Source organism: Cryptotermes secundus, unplaced genomic scaffold, assembly GCF_002891405.2.
Source record: "Cryptotermes secundus unplaced genomic scaffold, Csec_1.0 scaffold945, whole genome shotgun sequence".
In the NCBI taxonomy this organism is placed as follows: domain Eukaryota; kingdom Metazoa; phylum Arthropoda; class Insecta; order Blattodea; family Kalotermitidae; genus Cryptotermes; species Cryptotermes secundus.
The window spans coordinates 30,795-45,612 of record NW_019731584.1 but is presented as its reverse complement, the minus strand read 5'-3'; the positions used below and the strand labels follow the sequence as shown (position 1 = coordinate 45,612).

The window sequence follows — 14,818 nt, the reverse complement described above, 5'->3', positions numbered from 1 at the left end:
CCACAGTATTATTTGTCCCTTTCTTCGTAGAATTGTTTATATCTAAAAAAGTTATTAAACAATCTTACTATATTTTTGTAGTTTTGAGTGATATTACCCTTTATATTTAAACAAGTCACATTAGTAGAAGCTTGGCTATTTCCAGTCATGTTTTTTATAATTTTCCAGGTTGTTTCTGATTTATTATTGGAAATTCTTATGACTTTGTTCAGATAGAACTTTTTTGCTGTTGGGATAACTCTACTTACTATCTTGCAATACATTTTATAGTGTTCTTCTAATCTAGAATCATTATTGCTCTTAATTTTTATAAGAGCTCCCTTTTTTATTACATGATTTTATAATTCCTGGGGTTATCCATGATTTATTAGCACCTGTACTTTGTGATCCAAAAACATGAATTTAGAATCCTAAGGTAAGTATTTAAAAATTTATTAAACATTGTATCCACATCACTATCTACAAAAATATCATCCCATAATTCATAGCTTAGATTAATTTGGAAGTCTAATAGAGGATTCGTTGATGACCCTACGGGTATACCTGATTTTGCTTCATTATATATGTAACACTGTATATTATAATGATCTCCCCATCGTGATCAGATAATCCATTTTCCCATGGAAGAACACTGAAACTTTTGTTTTTATATTTGTTAATAAAAATATTATCTATTGCTGTGGATGAGTTAGGGCAAATCCTAGTCTGAAATGTAACTGTACTGTATAGCCCGTATGAAGCTAGTAGCGAATCCAGTTCTTGTAATATGTGGATTTAGATTGCCCCAAATCCTGCAATTGTACCTGTTTACAACTCCACTGAAATGGAATGTCACCTCATCTGAGAAGCACACTTGGTGGAGGAAATCAGGTGACACATTAATTCTTTCTAGCATTTCCACAGTGAAGTTTGTGCATGCTACTTGGTCACTCAGTTTGAGGGCATGAATCATTTGAATCTTGTACGCCCTTAGGTGGAGCCTTTTGTGTATCACATTGTGCACTGTTGAACATGGAATCTGTATGTAATTGCAAGCTAGCAGCACAAACTGATTTGCATGGAGTTCACTGGAATGCTTCTCCAATGAGATTGACATTGTCTTCAGAGGTCTGTGTCTTTCCGGGAGATTTTACATGCAACAGACTATCTGTAGTCCTCAGTTTGTTGTCCCAGAACCGAATGCTTTTATGTGTAGGAGGCTGACGTCCAAATTACGTTGGACAGCTGTAAGAGATTGCAACTCTGCTAGCCACAACATGCATCGAACATGTTTCTATGGTGTTGAAATCATTACTGAGCTTGCCAAAGGTCACCAGCTGGCACATGCACAAAAGATGGGCATGAAAAAAAAACTTTCAGAGTTTTCCTTTCCGATGATATAAACTGGATATATGTGTGGCAATTAGTTTCTGAGATACAATTTTGTTTTATTTTGGATACTTTCCCTCCAGACACCCAGTACAGCCGATCTTGTAAGAGTGACAATAGTTTAAATGGCTCTTCTACAGACTAGACAAATATAGGATCACTATCACAGCCTACCTTATAAGGGACCGTCTGACTAGGTACCTATGGTGTCATGTTTCTCCAAACATGACAGACAGCCTTGAACTAAGGGTATAGGATTGTTGGTAGGCAGGTTACATAAAAAAGCAACAATGCTAATTTTGCCCATAACAAGTTTACACCAAGACTTGTAAGTTTACTGGTGAAATCACAAAGGGGAAAGCTAGTGAAAATATAAAAATCAAAATAATAACAGCACCTATGATAAGTTATTGTAGAGTGAAGAAAACAATGGAACATTAATAAAAAGGTAATTAATGAGCAACATGATAAGGAAATTAAAAAAGTGTTGGAAAATGACATAACAAACACACTACTGTGAAATGTTACTAAATTTTTTACATGAGAAACATGAAAGAAAAATGTCACAAGACATTTAAACTATGAAACAGAAATTTGAATCACTGAAGAAATGTACCATTAAAACAGAAGATACAAAAGAAAATATGTGTATTATGATGACAAGGATTTGAATGTGGATATGAATGAGGAATGCAATAACGAAGACTAGGATAGAGAATGAAGTTGATGTGAACAACAACAACAATGACAACAGAGGGGATGACAATCCTGACATGTACACTGAAGATTTCATTTACAAATGCATAATAAATTCAGTATAAATATATATTTGCTTAATCTACACAAGGAATGTAAATGATATACACATAATTCTTGCATTAAAATAACACTTTAGTTGGTTGATGGGCTATGCTACAAGGTGGAAGGTCAGGGGGGTCAAGTCCTGATGAGGTCACTGGATTTTTTCAATTGACCTAATCCTTCCAGCCACACTATGGCCCTGGGGTTTACTCAGCCTCTAACAGAAATGAGTACCAGGAAATAATTAAATAATTTTCCTGGGGAGGAAAGCGCGGCTGGCGCATAAGGCTGACAACCTTACCGCCATCTTTGAGCTGACTGTCTAGATAATGTGGGACCCTCAACATCTCACAACCCTCTCGGTCTTCACGGGCTGTTACAGGGATAGCTTTATTTATACTTACTTTACTTTACTTTATATAAAATTCTGTATTCACCATTCTGATACACAATTATTATTATTATTATTATTATTATGCTAACATATTCTTTGTAGATGTTTAATCATATGCTTTATTGAAATAAGTTACATTATAGTAGTGAATTATATTTTGCATACAATCAATTCTGTACATTCTCTGTAACAGTTTTGAAGAATATTAGCTTCCACAGGAATTGAGCTACCTAAGACTTACTTCTATATAAAGGGATAAACAACTTTTATCGATCTTTGCTAATTTCAGCTAATAATTCTGAACCAGATGTGAATATCCCTTCGAAATACTGTGTGAACAAACGACACATGTACTCTTCATGAAGAACAGGAAGAATTCCTTCCAGGAAACCAATGTGACCTCCATATTGTGTTATCACAATAGCGACATACTTGGACTTACATGCTTCTTCCACAGGGATTGCTGAAAAAAAGTGCTCATAATATAAAATAAGAACTATGAAAATTAATGTGATATAAAACACAGTTTTCAAAATGTACAATTTTTAATTCAAACATTCTTAATATAAAAACAATTTCTGACTGCATGGTGTGATGTTCATAGTGAAATTAGTTCCACACTAGATGTGTATCTGCAATAAATGATCATTAACGTGAATGAGTTAAGCAAGTTACTAAGGAATATGTTTGGAAAGTTTGTTACTCCATAAAAGTACATTTTCCAGTTACTAATTCTCAAGACACACAGAGCAGTTACCTTCATACGGCTGAAAAGGATCATCTCTTGCGCTGAGACACAGAATGGGAACTTCTATTTTATGCAATTTTTCGTGGATACTAGCATCAGCATAATAGTCATTGACATCCTTATATCCAAACTGCTTTGCTGTGTATGAGGAATCAAACTCACGAACGGTCTTACACTGTACAGGCATAAAGCATAATATAAGTTGCACTAATTAGTTTCAGAATTGCTAAGGGGGGAGAAAACCTAAAATTATAGCTTCTGGAGAAACAACACCAATTAGAGAAAAAGATATATATATTATCAACGAGATACTGAACAAATTAATACTGTGGCATATTTGATCCATGCAATATGGTTGAGCCACAGAAACAGTCACGCTAAGTAATGCATGCAACAACAGAACAACGGGGTTATGCAACCCATTTCTAGGCAACGGCTCAGTGAAAATCAAATAAAAATACTAAAATACCTTTACCTTTAATAGATCTTCCATGGTCCAAGGTCCTTGTAACATATTGCTCGATTTCACCCTAGAACATTTATCACAGACATCATATACCAACTGAACACCTGAGCAAAAACAAAAGGCAAATAAGTAACATCTCGCTTGAAATATAAACTATGTGGAACTGCATGGTGAACAACACACCAGCTTTCGTTCCTGTATACAGGTTCACTGGCATTCAGTACATACATATTCAAAGGCAACGGTTACTTCAGAAGAGCAGGATATGTGCTTGCCATACAGAACTGTAAACATCACAAAAAACATATCCTTACAGAAGAAACAGAATCAGACAGATGCTTATGGTGTACACAAAACCCAGAAACAACACACCACATTACACATGGATGCAATCGTAAGCTGCCACAAAATAAACAAGACATAACACATATAAGCAAATCCATAACAGCTTGCACTAACATTCCAGAATGATACATACCAAATCACAAGTACTTCTTGACCTCAGCCCCAGACGGAGATGGTAAGTCTAAAAGTTTTAGCAATGATTTATTTCAAAGCTTGTTGTGTTTGCTGCACTGATTATTTTCCATGAAGGTAGAAGCAAAACTCCCTACATGACTGTGAAATACTTCTGATATTGGCCAGCCAGGTGTAGTGTTGTTGTGGCAGAGTTAACATGACCACTCCACTTTCCACATGCACCAAAGTGGAGCAGCATGCAGTGATACAATTTTTGTGGGCTGAAGGTGTACCAGGGGGCAGAAATCCATTGCAGACTTTCAGCACTATACAGAAATAGTGCTTTACTGCACTGAAGAGTGTACGAACACACAATCGTGGTTACAAAAGGCCACAAAAGTGTCACCAATGAAGAGAAATCAGGATAAATGATATGTAATTATCAATGACTTAGTGCAACATCTGCACATCAGTGCTGGTTCTGTTCACAGGATCATCTGAGAATGACTTAGGATTCATGAAGTTTGTACAAGGTTGGTTCCAAAACAATTCATAGGAGAGCACAAGCACAACCATCTGACAATCTACCAAGGACTCCTGAACTGCCATCATAACGAAGGCGACACTTTTTTGAGACAAACTGTCACTTGGGATGAGGTGTGGATCCACCACTGCACTCCAGAATGCTAACACCAAGTACAGAATGGAAACATTCGACATCTCCGGAGAGAAAGTAGTTCCAAACTCAACCATTGGTGGGAAAAGTGATGCTGCACTTTTTAGGGATGCTTTTGGAACACTAGAAAAAAGGGGGATAAAAGTAAACAGTGTATATTATAGCAAAATGCTAACAGACCAGTTAAAATCAGTTATGAGAACCAAATGCCAAGGACTATTGTCAAAAGGTGTCAAAATATTGCATGATATTGCCCGTCTGCACACTGCTGCCCACACAGTTGAAAGCCTCCATCAACTGAACTCCGAGGTGCTGAAGCATCCTCTGTATGGTCCTGATCTGGCTCCTTCTGGCTATGACCTCTTTGGAACACTCAAGACGTTTTGAGAGGCTGCCATTTTGCTAGGATCAAGAAGTGAAAGAAGCAGTGTATGCATGGCTTGTCAATTAACAGAAAACATTCTTTCTGAGGGCATACAGAAGCTTGTGGATTGCTGGACTAAGAACAGGGACTATATAGAAAATTATGCTTTGGCACTTCCTCGTTTTAATTGTGTTATTTAATGAACCATGAACTGCAGATGTTACTAAGCAAGTTGATCTAGTGATAATGCCCTGTACTTGTATTCAGATGTCACCTGGAACCCTGGCTTCTCTGGTCCCTCCATGATGTGCTACCAGGGCAACACTCCCTTACACCCCAACAAAAATCTAAGTAACATGCATTCTTTGAGCAAGACTGTACAATTGCTCATACAGAAAATACTTCACTGACCACCTTCTGAAACACATTTTGTGACCTAATAATTAATAGGCTTTTCTTGCTCCCCTGTTCACCTGATCTGATCTATGGTTACTGGTATTACCAGTTTGAAAGACATGTTTTACAAAAACAATCCACATACGGAGGAAGAACTTAAAAGAAAACATCAAGCAGGCAGTATCATTCTCTCTGTAACAAGAACTCCAAAAAAGTTTCCAGTAACATATTCACCAGGTATTCACCAGTCTGAGAGACTGAAGAGGTAGAACCTGCTGCTAACACGTTATACAAGTATCCAGAGTACATATTAATATAGATATTACCAGTTAATTGCAATTCAACAACATGCTGTCATGGCAGGTTTCACAAAAATGGGAAACTGTATTTACTCTAAGGCATACAATATATCCCATGTTCATCAATCACATCCGGGTCATTCCACGTGAAATCATCCAGAGAGGTCGCTCACCATTTTTAAAAAAAATTCAAATTTGTACACTTATTTCTACATATTTTCACACCTCAAAAAAAATGTTAAAAAAATTGTGATCCGCTCGGCTTTCCCGGCACAGCCGTTTTTATAATGCGAAAAAACGCGTTTTCGGCTCAAATGGAGGTTTGCGTTATCTTCTGTATCTCGATAACTACTGAAGCTAGAGACTCCAATGAAAAACCAATTTGTTCCTCATGATATGGACAACAAATCATATGATCACAAGATTTTACTCAATTCACTTTCTCTAGGTGTAATTAAGCTTGAAACTTACCTATCGATTTTGGGAAAAACGCTATATTTGACCTTCAGAAACCAATGGGAGGGGGAAAGTATCAGATCTGTGGTTTCTACCCTTTGTTTTCTCCTACATTAAGAATATAATCACCTATTTTCCAAAATTTTCCAGGAGCTTCCAAACTTTGCTCTGGGCCCCAAATCGGCCATGTTTAACATCTCATATCTCCAGTGGGGAAGCTCCGAAAAATGTCAAACTCATAGCAAATAATGCTCTATTCAAGAGTNCTTCCAAACTTTGCTCTGGGCCCAAAATCGGCCATTTTTAACATCTCATATCTCCGGTGGGGAAGCTCCGAAAATTTTGAAATTAATAGCAAATAGTGCACTATTCTAGAGCAGCTTGAAATTAAAATTACAACTTTTATATTCAACTACTAGCGAAGTTTTGGGCACTTTGAATTTTACCAAAAAAAAAAAAACAATATCTCAACAATTGGCTTACCTGCATCAAATGTTATTAGTTCTTTGTGTACTCCGATGAATATTTTCCACTTTGTTTGAAAGTACACGTGGTTCAGTAAGTGTCCACTATCACGATGTCTTCGAAACCATCGGACTTGGATGTTTAATAACACCTGACCCTGTTTTCCTCCAGATGGACGACCCGGTGATTTTCTCTTGTGTGGAGCACAGTTTTGCACTTTTGGAACATGCTTTTTAGAATGATTTCATTTCTTGCAACTTCCTCTTTTGGCACAAAAAAGTAAACTATTCCTGGGATATTTTCTGTGCAGAATATTTACAGTTCTAGCGGGCACATGGTTTGATTAAAATGAGTTCTCTGAAGACTGGCTTTCACTGCTTGCCTCTTCGTGGTGCTGCCAATACCGTCACAGGCATTCTTCCCGTGCGGGGTGGCAAAGAAGTTCCAGTCTGCTTCAAGTCCGAAGTCTTCATAGTGATAAATTAAATTGGAAAGATTCTTTTGTTTTTATATTGGCTTCCAACCCCATCACTGAAATAAATAACTTTCCTGACTGAAGGCACATTTTCTTTTATATCAGCGATAAGAAATTTTTGGAACACAAACTGTGGCTCTATCGTGCTTTACATGATCATTGATTATACACAAGCTTGGGCATTTTGTTATAGTGTCCGCCTTGTAGAAATACACAAAAGTGTGAAGTGTAGCCTGTTGATTTACCCAGTGGAACCTTTGAATCTCGTCTTGAACGAGAAACGAACAATTTTCTGCAAAATCTATAAAACTTAAAGTGCCCACAACTTCGCTAATACTTAAATATCAAAGTTGTAATTTTAACTCCAAGTTACTCTAGAATAGAGAATTATTTGATATGAATTTTTCGAAGCTTCTCCACCGGAGATATGAGATGTTAAAAATGGCCGATTTGGGGCCCAGAGCAAAGTTTGAAAACTCCTGGAAAATTTTGGAAAATAGGTACGGTGTTCAAAATTATGTGATTATATTCTTCATGTAGGAGAAATCAAAGGGTAAAAACCACAGATCTGATACTTTCGCCCTCCCATTGGTTTCTGAAGGTCAAAAATAGCGTTTTTCCCAAAATCGATAGGTAAGTTTCAAGCTTAATTACACCTAGAGAAAGTGAATTGAGTAAAATCTTGTGATCGTATGATTTGTTGTCCATATCATGAGGAACAAATAGGTTTTTCATTGGAGTCTCTAGCTTCAATAGTTATCGAGATACAGAAGATAACGCAAACCTCCATTTGAGCCAAAAACGCGTTTTTTCGCATTACAGAAACTTCGCTATTAGTTGACTATAAAAGTTGTAATTTTAATTTGGAGTTCCTCTAGAATAGTGCACTATTTTCTATGAATTTCAACATTTTCGGAGCTTCTCCACCGAAGATATGAATGTTAAAAATGGCCGATTTTGGGCCCAGAGCAAAGTTTGGAAGCTCCTGGAAAATTTTAGAAAATAGGTATGGTATTCAAAACTATGGTGATTATATTCTTCATGTAGGAGAAAACAAAGGGTAGAAACCACAGATCTGATACTTTCCCCTCCCATTGGTTTTTGAAGGTGAAAAATAGCGTTTTTCCCAAAATCGATAGGTAAGTTTCGAGCTTAATTAGACCTAGAGGAAGTGAGTTGAGTGAAACCTTGTAATGATTTGATTTATAGTCCATATCATGAGGAACAAGTTGGTTTCTATTAGAGTCTCTAGCTTCAATAGTTATCAAGATATGGGAGATAACGCAAACCTCCATTTCAGGCGAAAACGCGTTTTTTGCATTATAGAAACTTCACTATTAGTTGAGTATCAGAGTTGTAATTTTAACTCCACGTTACTCTTGAATAGAGCATTATTTGCTATGAGTTTGACATTTTTCGGAGCTTCCCCACTGGAGATATGAGATGTTAAACATGGCCGATTTGGGGCCCAGAGCAAAGTTTGGAAGCTCCTGGAAAATTTTGGAAAATAGGTGATTATGTTCTTAATGTAGGAGAAAACAAAGGGTAGAAACCACAGATCTGATACTTTCCCCCTCCCATTGGTTTCTGAAGGTCAAATATAGCGTTTTTCCCAAAATCGATAGATAAGTTTCAAGCTTAATTACACCTAGAGAAAGGGAATTGAGTAAAATCTTGTGGTCACATGATTTGTTGTCCATATCATGAGGAACAAATTGGTTTTTCATTGGGGTCTCTAGCTTCAATAGTTATCGAGATACAGAAGATAACGCAAACCTCCATTTGAGCCGAAAACGCGTTTTTTCGCATTATAAAACGGCTGTACCGGGAGACCCGAGCGGATCACAATTTTTTTAACATTTTTTTGAGGTGTGAAAATATGTAGAAATAAGTGTACAAATTTTGAATTTTTTTAAAAATGGTGAGCGATCTTTCTGGATGATTTCACATGGAATGACCCATCCACTTGCAATGGAGAATTAATAGTTCTGATGCCTACAATAATCATATACGTAAAAGCCAATCTGATGTTCGTGTATATACAGGATCTATTTACTTTCAGTGTTTTCCAGATTGCATTGTCTAACAACACTCATGCATTTTTCAAAAACATGTATCAATTTTCACAAATTTGTAACCATGAAAGCTTTTAAGCAATACTGGTTTGAACTGTTTAATCCTCTGAAGCCCAGTGGTTACCATATGAATCACCTGCTTTAACCTAATAATAGTGTGCATTTCTGTCCAGAGAGTATTTCTGCATTGTGTATGGTTTCCATATTAAACGGCAATTGCTTCCCTACACAGCATTAACTGGTTGATCTTTGTAACAGAGATATAATGTATTTCCTGTGAGATACAAATTTAACTTGTATATATTATTTAGAATACATTGAGTCTTTTAAGGGTTAATGTAAAGAAGACAGAGGGAGGAAGGAGGCTTTCAATCAAGTTCCTTACTTGAATTGGAATTAAATTTGCACAAAAAAAGAAAACAGAAGGCAGAAATCAAAAGGATGAGGAATAAAAACTGGAGAAAGGGATAAAGGAAAGGGGGTGGGGGTGAGGGATGAAGATATGAAGGAAATTATTTTTCCTTGAGAAACAAAACCTGCACATAAAAACTTGTCCATCCAAGAAACTTTGATAGTGCCATGAAATTCCATATAACTTCCAGTGATTTGACTCTTAAATTATATCTGTTTGTAGCTGATGCAGTGTAAAAAAATTCTATATTCAGAAAATACTTTTTGTATATCTGTACGACAGGGTCACCTGTGCAAGTGGTGAAAGGTCACACCTACCTTATGTAAGCATGTCTCACCTTTGCACTGGTGTTTAAAACTTCAGGTTATCATTAAACTCTATTTGATATGTAAAAAACATCAATATAGTTTACAGAACAGATGAAGCAGACATTTTCTGTTGAATTTTTAATGAGCACTATAATTTATAATATTATGACTACCAATTATTCATACCTATTAATGAAACTGAAAAATCCAGATGTAAGATATCGGTTCAACAATAAGTTAAGAACTGGCTTCTCAAGACTATCCATTGCTTTAAAAGCATTCCAAGGTGTTGATATCACCATGGCAGCTACAAGTGTCTTCTGTGCTGCCATCTTCTGTGATGCCAGGTAGTTTCCCAATACCAGTCTAGAAACCAAAGCAAATTATACAAAATTTGAGTTTTTCATGGCAGTAGAGATTCATACTGTGGACATCTGGGTGGTTTACCCTGATGATGGAGGCAGTATATTCGTCTGAAATATTAGTACCCACCCACCAGACTACCCAGTTGTCATAACACAGAAGACCACAATATGAACAAATACATTAATTAGGCTCAGTTAAGTGCCAGTTGAGGAGAGTGGTCGCTTGGATGAAGAGATTATGGCTACCAATGTTAAAAACAAAGTTATAGATGAGACAACAACATTCATATGGATCTGCAAAAGAATCATGTCATAAGGATGCAAAAAGGACTGACCTGGGCCATAACATGGTGAATTCTTGTGACGAATTTATGCATTCAATAATGACATAAAATTAACAGGTGAATGACACTGACCATGCTCAGTAGACTGCACCAGAAAGTATGAAACTTGATCTCTCACCCTAATGGGAAAAATTACTGAGGGTCTTTGAGAACAGAACACTGGACACAAGAGAGAGGAAGTAACAGGAGCACTGGGGAGAATGTTTGGACACAAGAGAGAGTAAGTAACAGGAGCACTGAGGAGAATGTCTGGACACAAGAGAGAGGAAGTAACAGGAGCAGAGGAGAATGTCTGGACACAAGAGAGAGGAAGTAACAGGAGCACTGAGGAGAATGTCTGGACACAAGAGAGAGGAAGTAACAGGAGCACTGAGGAGAATGTCTGGATACAAGAGAAAGGAAGTAACAGCAGACTGCAGAGAACAATGTAGCCAGGAACTTCATAATTTTTACTCTTCACCAACTATTACTTAGGTCAGTGTTCCGCAACCGGTGTGCCGTCACAAGGTGAAAGGTGTGACGCGAACTTTTACTTGTAAGAAATTAATTGTCGAATTTTATTCGTTTTATTTTATCCCAGTTACCGTGTTTCATATGCTTGTATTTTATTCTCAGATACTGCACTGATTAAATAAGATGATGCTTGTTTATTCTTTATTACATGCTGTGATTTTTTATGTACATTAATGTTGTATTCTAAGAAATTAAATGTAAATTTTTACTCACAGTTGTTGTTATATCATAGTTTATATTATTGATTTTTTATTTTTCCCACATCTACGAGGCTTCTTTGATATACTTGTCGCATGTTCTGTGTACATGCTTTTCCCTAAAACTGCGGGAATTAGCAAGGGTTGCCCTGTCTTTTTTATGCTGTTTTGGTGTTTGCCCCTGTTTGTTAGAAGTTAGAGCTTCTTCAACTTCATGACTTTCTGCCTATAACGATGCACCCACCGATTGTTGGACTTCATTTAAAATTACAAATATTTAAAAAATAAGTAGGTACGTATATGTGCCACTTCTTCCGTTTGAAGAATAGAGGTCCCACATCTTACAACTGTTTCAGTTCGATCACAGCTGTGCTCTGAAGTACTTCGAAAATTGTGGTTGCTAGTTAGTCTTGCTGCCGGTCACAGTAGCCGAGTGGTCTAAGGCATGCACTGTCTTCACTCACTCGGAAGCCGGGATCATGAGTTCGAATCCCACTCAGGGCATGGATGTTGGTGTGCGTTTTTTTGTGTTTGTCTACAGGTAGGGGCCTTGCGACGAGCTGATCACTTGCCCAAGGAGTCCTACCATATGTGTTAGATCTAGAAAAACCAAAGTGAACAGAGAAGTTCATGGAGGTAGGCCTAGGGCCACTGGGGCTGTAGTGCCAAGGGGGAAAAAAAAGTTAGTCTTGCTATTTTCTATTACTATTAGACTACTTTACTTTTTCAAGATGGATAAATTCCCATGGATCAGTCGCCTGTGTGCAGCTACGCAGTCACAAGTATCACATTGAAGGTATGAGTAGAATTACTGTATTTACTTTAAAAGTAATAGAAGTGTATTTTCTACACTCTACATTAACTGTTAATAAATGCACAAGTCGATTTCTGTTTAATGATAATAAAATAACAACATAATATAATAATGTGATCACGTTACGTATTTATATTAATTGTCTGATATCATGCGTTTTTGAGGGGAATAACATTTTGGTGCGCCGTGTTGTCTCATGGATACTTCATGGTGTGCTGTGAGTACAAAAAGGTTGCGGAACACTGACTTACGTGGTCAAATGAAGTAGGATGTAATGGGCAAAAGATGCAGCATGCATGGGACATATGACAAGTCAATACAAAACATACCTTCAAAACTGTAAAATGAGGAGACAACGTGTGCACCTTAGAGTAATGAGTAATATTAACCCTTTGCATGCCACAAGCCAGTTGGAGTGGCTCAGCATACTGCATTAAAACCAAAACTGTCACAGTTGTAAAGATTGGCTCAGTGTTAATCACTTAGTACAACAGTTCTATCAATAGGTGGCATTAAGTGTTACATACCAATGTTAAAGAGAAGAACAGATTTTCAAGCTATCTATACCTGGGGACACTTGAAGGTAATCTGAGGAAGTACTGTGAAATTTCCATGAAACTGCATTTATATCCAAGCAGCACTGACATTTCTAATAAGCAGTTCTATGGTGGGCGCTTGGAAATCACAGGGTTGAATTCAATATTAAAGAAACTGGGTGCCATGGCTATAGGCTGTGTTCATCTGGGCCTGAATCGAGTCATAACAAACATTTAGTTCAATAAAAGGCAAGCTTCTTGATCATCTGAGTAACTTTCAGCTTCTCAAAAAGAACTCATCTGAGAGCTGCCCAACTCTTATGGAATCTTCTTGCCACATGTTTGTGCTAGCACTTAGCTGATGCATATGTCACGACAAAGTACGCACTCAACATAAGAAGTGAACTTAATGGTTAGAAACAAATATGTTAATACCAAGAGACTAGATCAGTTAGTAAGATTAAAAGTTCGTGACGATGATACATTAATACAAATATTATGTTTTGAGACATTATCCATCGTCTTGTCTTTAACTAAAAACCGTCCTGTTTATTTTTCAAAACATGTTTCGGAGACTGAATTCTGTCTCTGTCTTCAGGTAAAACCTACCCAGTTGGGCCCAATCAATACAGCTTGTTCGGAGATAGGGGCTAGCTCTATCAATTACAACAATTACAGACTGAGGAGCAGGATTGAAAGGTTTTCTGCAAAATATATTTCAAAACAGTCCCCATCCATCTTTACATGTGCATCAGTAGTATCCTTTTTTTACATATGACCAGGGTTCAATCCCAGCAGGGGCAAGAAATACTTCCCTTCTCCATGGCATCCAGACTGGTCCTGGGGTCCACCCAGCCTCCTATCCAATGGGTATCAGAGGTGCTTTCACAGGGGAGTAAAGTGGCAGGGGCATGAAGCTGACCACTCACCTCTATCTTGTGCCAAGGCGAAGAATGGTGGAGCTGTACATCAACTCCCCACATGCCTTCATGGCTTAGTACTTAATTATGTAATTAAGTACAGGGGAAACTTTTACCATAATTTTACATTTGGCAAAAATCCCTTTTCATTGGTGGCATGCACTACTGCAAATTATGGTCCATAACCTGCAGGAGTCTTTAACCCAGTGGAAATTTTGCCAAGAAAGCATACCTCAGAGGTGTAACTCTTCACACTAAATGATTCTGAAATTAAATTAAAATGCAACACAGGAGACCCTAGAAGAGAAACTCGGTGCAATTGAAGGTGAAAGCGGAAATGCTGAATTGCAGTGGAACAACATAAAAGAATGCATGTTAGATACTATACACGAATTGGTTGGTAAAGTTGAGAAGATAGCAAGAAAACCATGGGTTACACAGGAGATGATGAGTAAAATGGAGGAGCGAAGGAAATGGAAGAATGTCAACAATGAAGAAGGCAGGAGGAAATACAGGAGACTGAGGAATGTATTGAAAAGAGCCACGGACAGGGCCAAAAAGGAATATCTTGAGAAGATATGAAATGAAATTATAGAATGTTATATTTTAGCATCTTGTTGCACTGATTTATGTCCATGACTTATTCCAGCTGTCTTACAGTGCATATACTCATCCACCTCACTCTTCACTCCTGCACTACATGTTTCGGCACAAAGCTGCCATCTTCAGGTGCTTTTCGATTTATGTTAAACTACTTCACTGCATTCCCTGCCGTCTTCATACTAAAATAACTAAAATATATGTTCATCATATATATTGATAAATATTAAATATTAAAAATAATAAAAATATTAAAACTGTTCAGGATTTTTTATCCCTACGTCGCATCTCAATACGCGAGTCACACCTATCCTCTTCTATCGGAGCACTCTTCCTACTTTCATGTGTGTATTGTGCTTTGTGTTGT

The 14,818-nt window shown here is 37.2% G+C and overlaps 1 protein-coding gene across 5 annotated transcripts in view; it reads right to left on the bottom strand.

Annotated features, from left to right (window-relative positions):
- Nucleotides 1–2,590: 2,590 nt before the first annotated feature.
- LOC111867231 (phospholipase ABHD3) overlaps nucleotides 2,591–14,818 on the bottom strand; it is a 34,365-nt gene continuing 22,137 nt past the window's right edge. For 3 of the 5 annotated variants that reach the window (XM_023856887.2, XM_023856888.2, XM_023856885.2), the window contains exons 5-8: nucleotides 10,349–10,528; nucleotides 3,787–3,841; nucleotides 3,321–3,486; nucleotides 2,592–3,026 (exon numbers count right to left, since the gene is read on the bottom strand). In XM_023856887.2, the coding sequence (XP_023712655.1) occupies nucleotides 2,830–3,026; nucleotides 3,321–3,486; nucleotides 3,787–3,841; nucleotides 10,349–10,528 (598 nt within the window). In that variant the 3' untranslated portion in view covers nucleotides 2,592–2,829. Of the gene's footprint in view, nucleotides 3,027–3,320; nucleotides 3,487–3,786; nucleotides 3,842–10,348; nucleotides 10,529–14,818 lie in introns of all 5 variants that reach the window. The other 2 variants (XM_023856886.2, XM_023856889.2) reach the window with 1 other exon arrangement.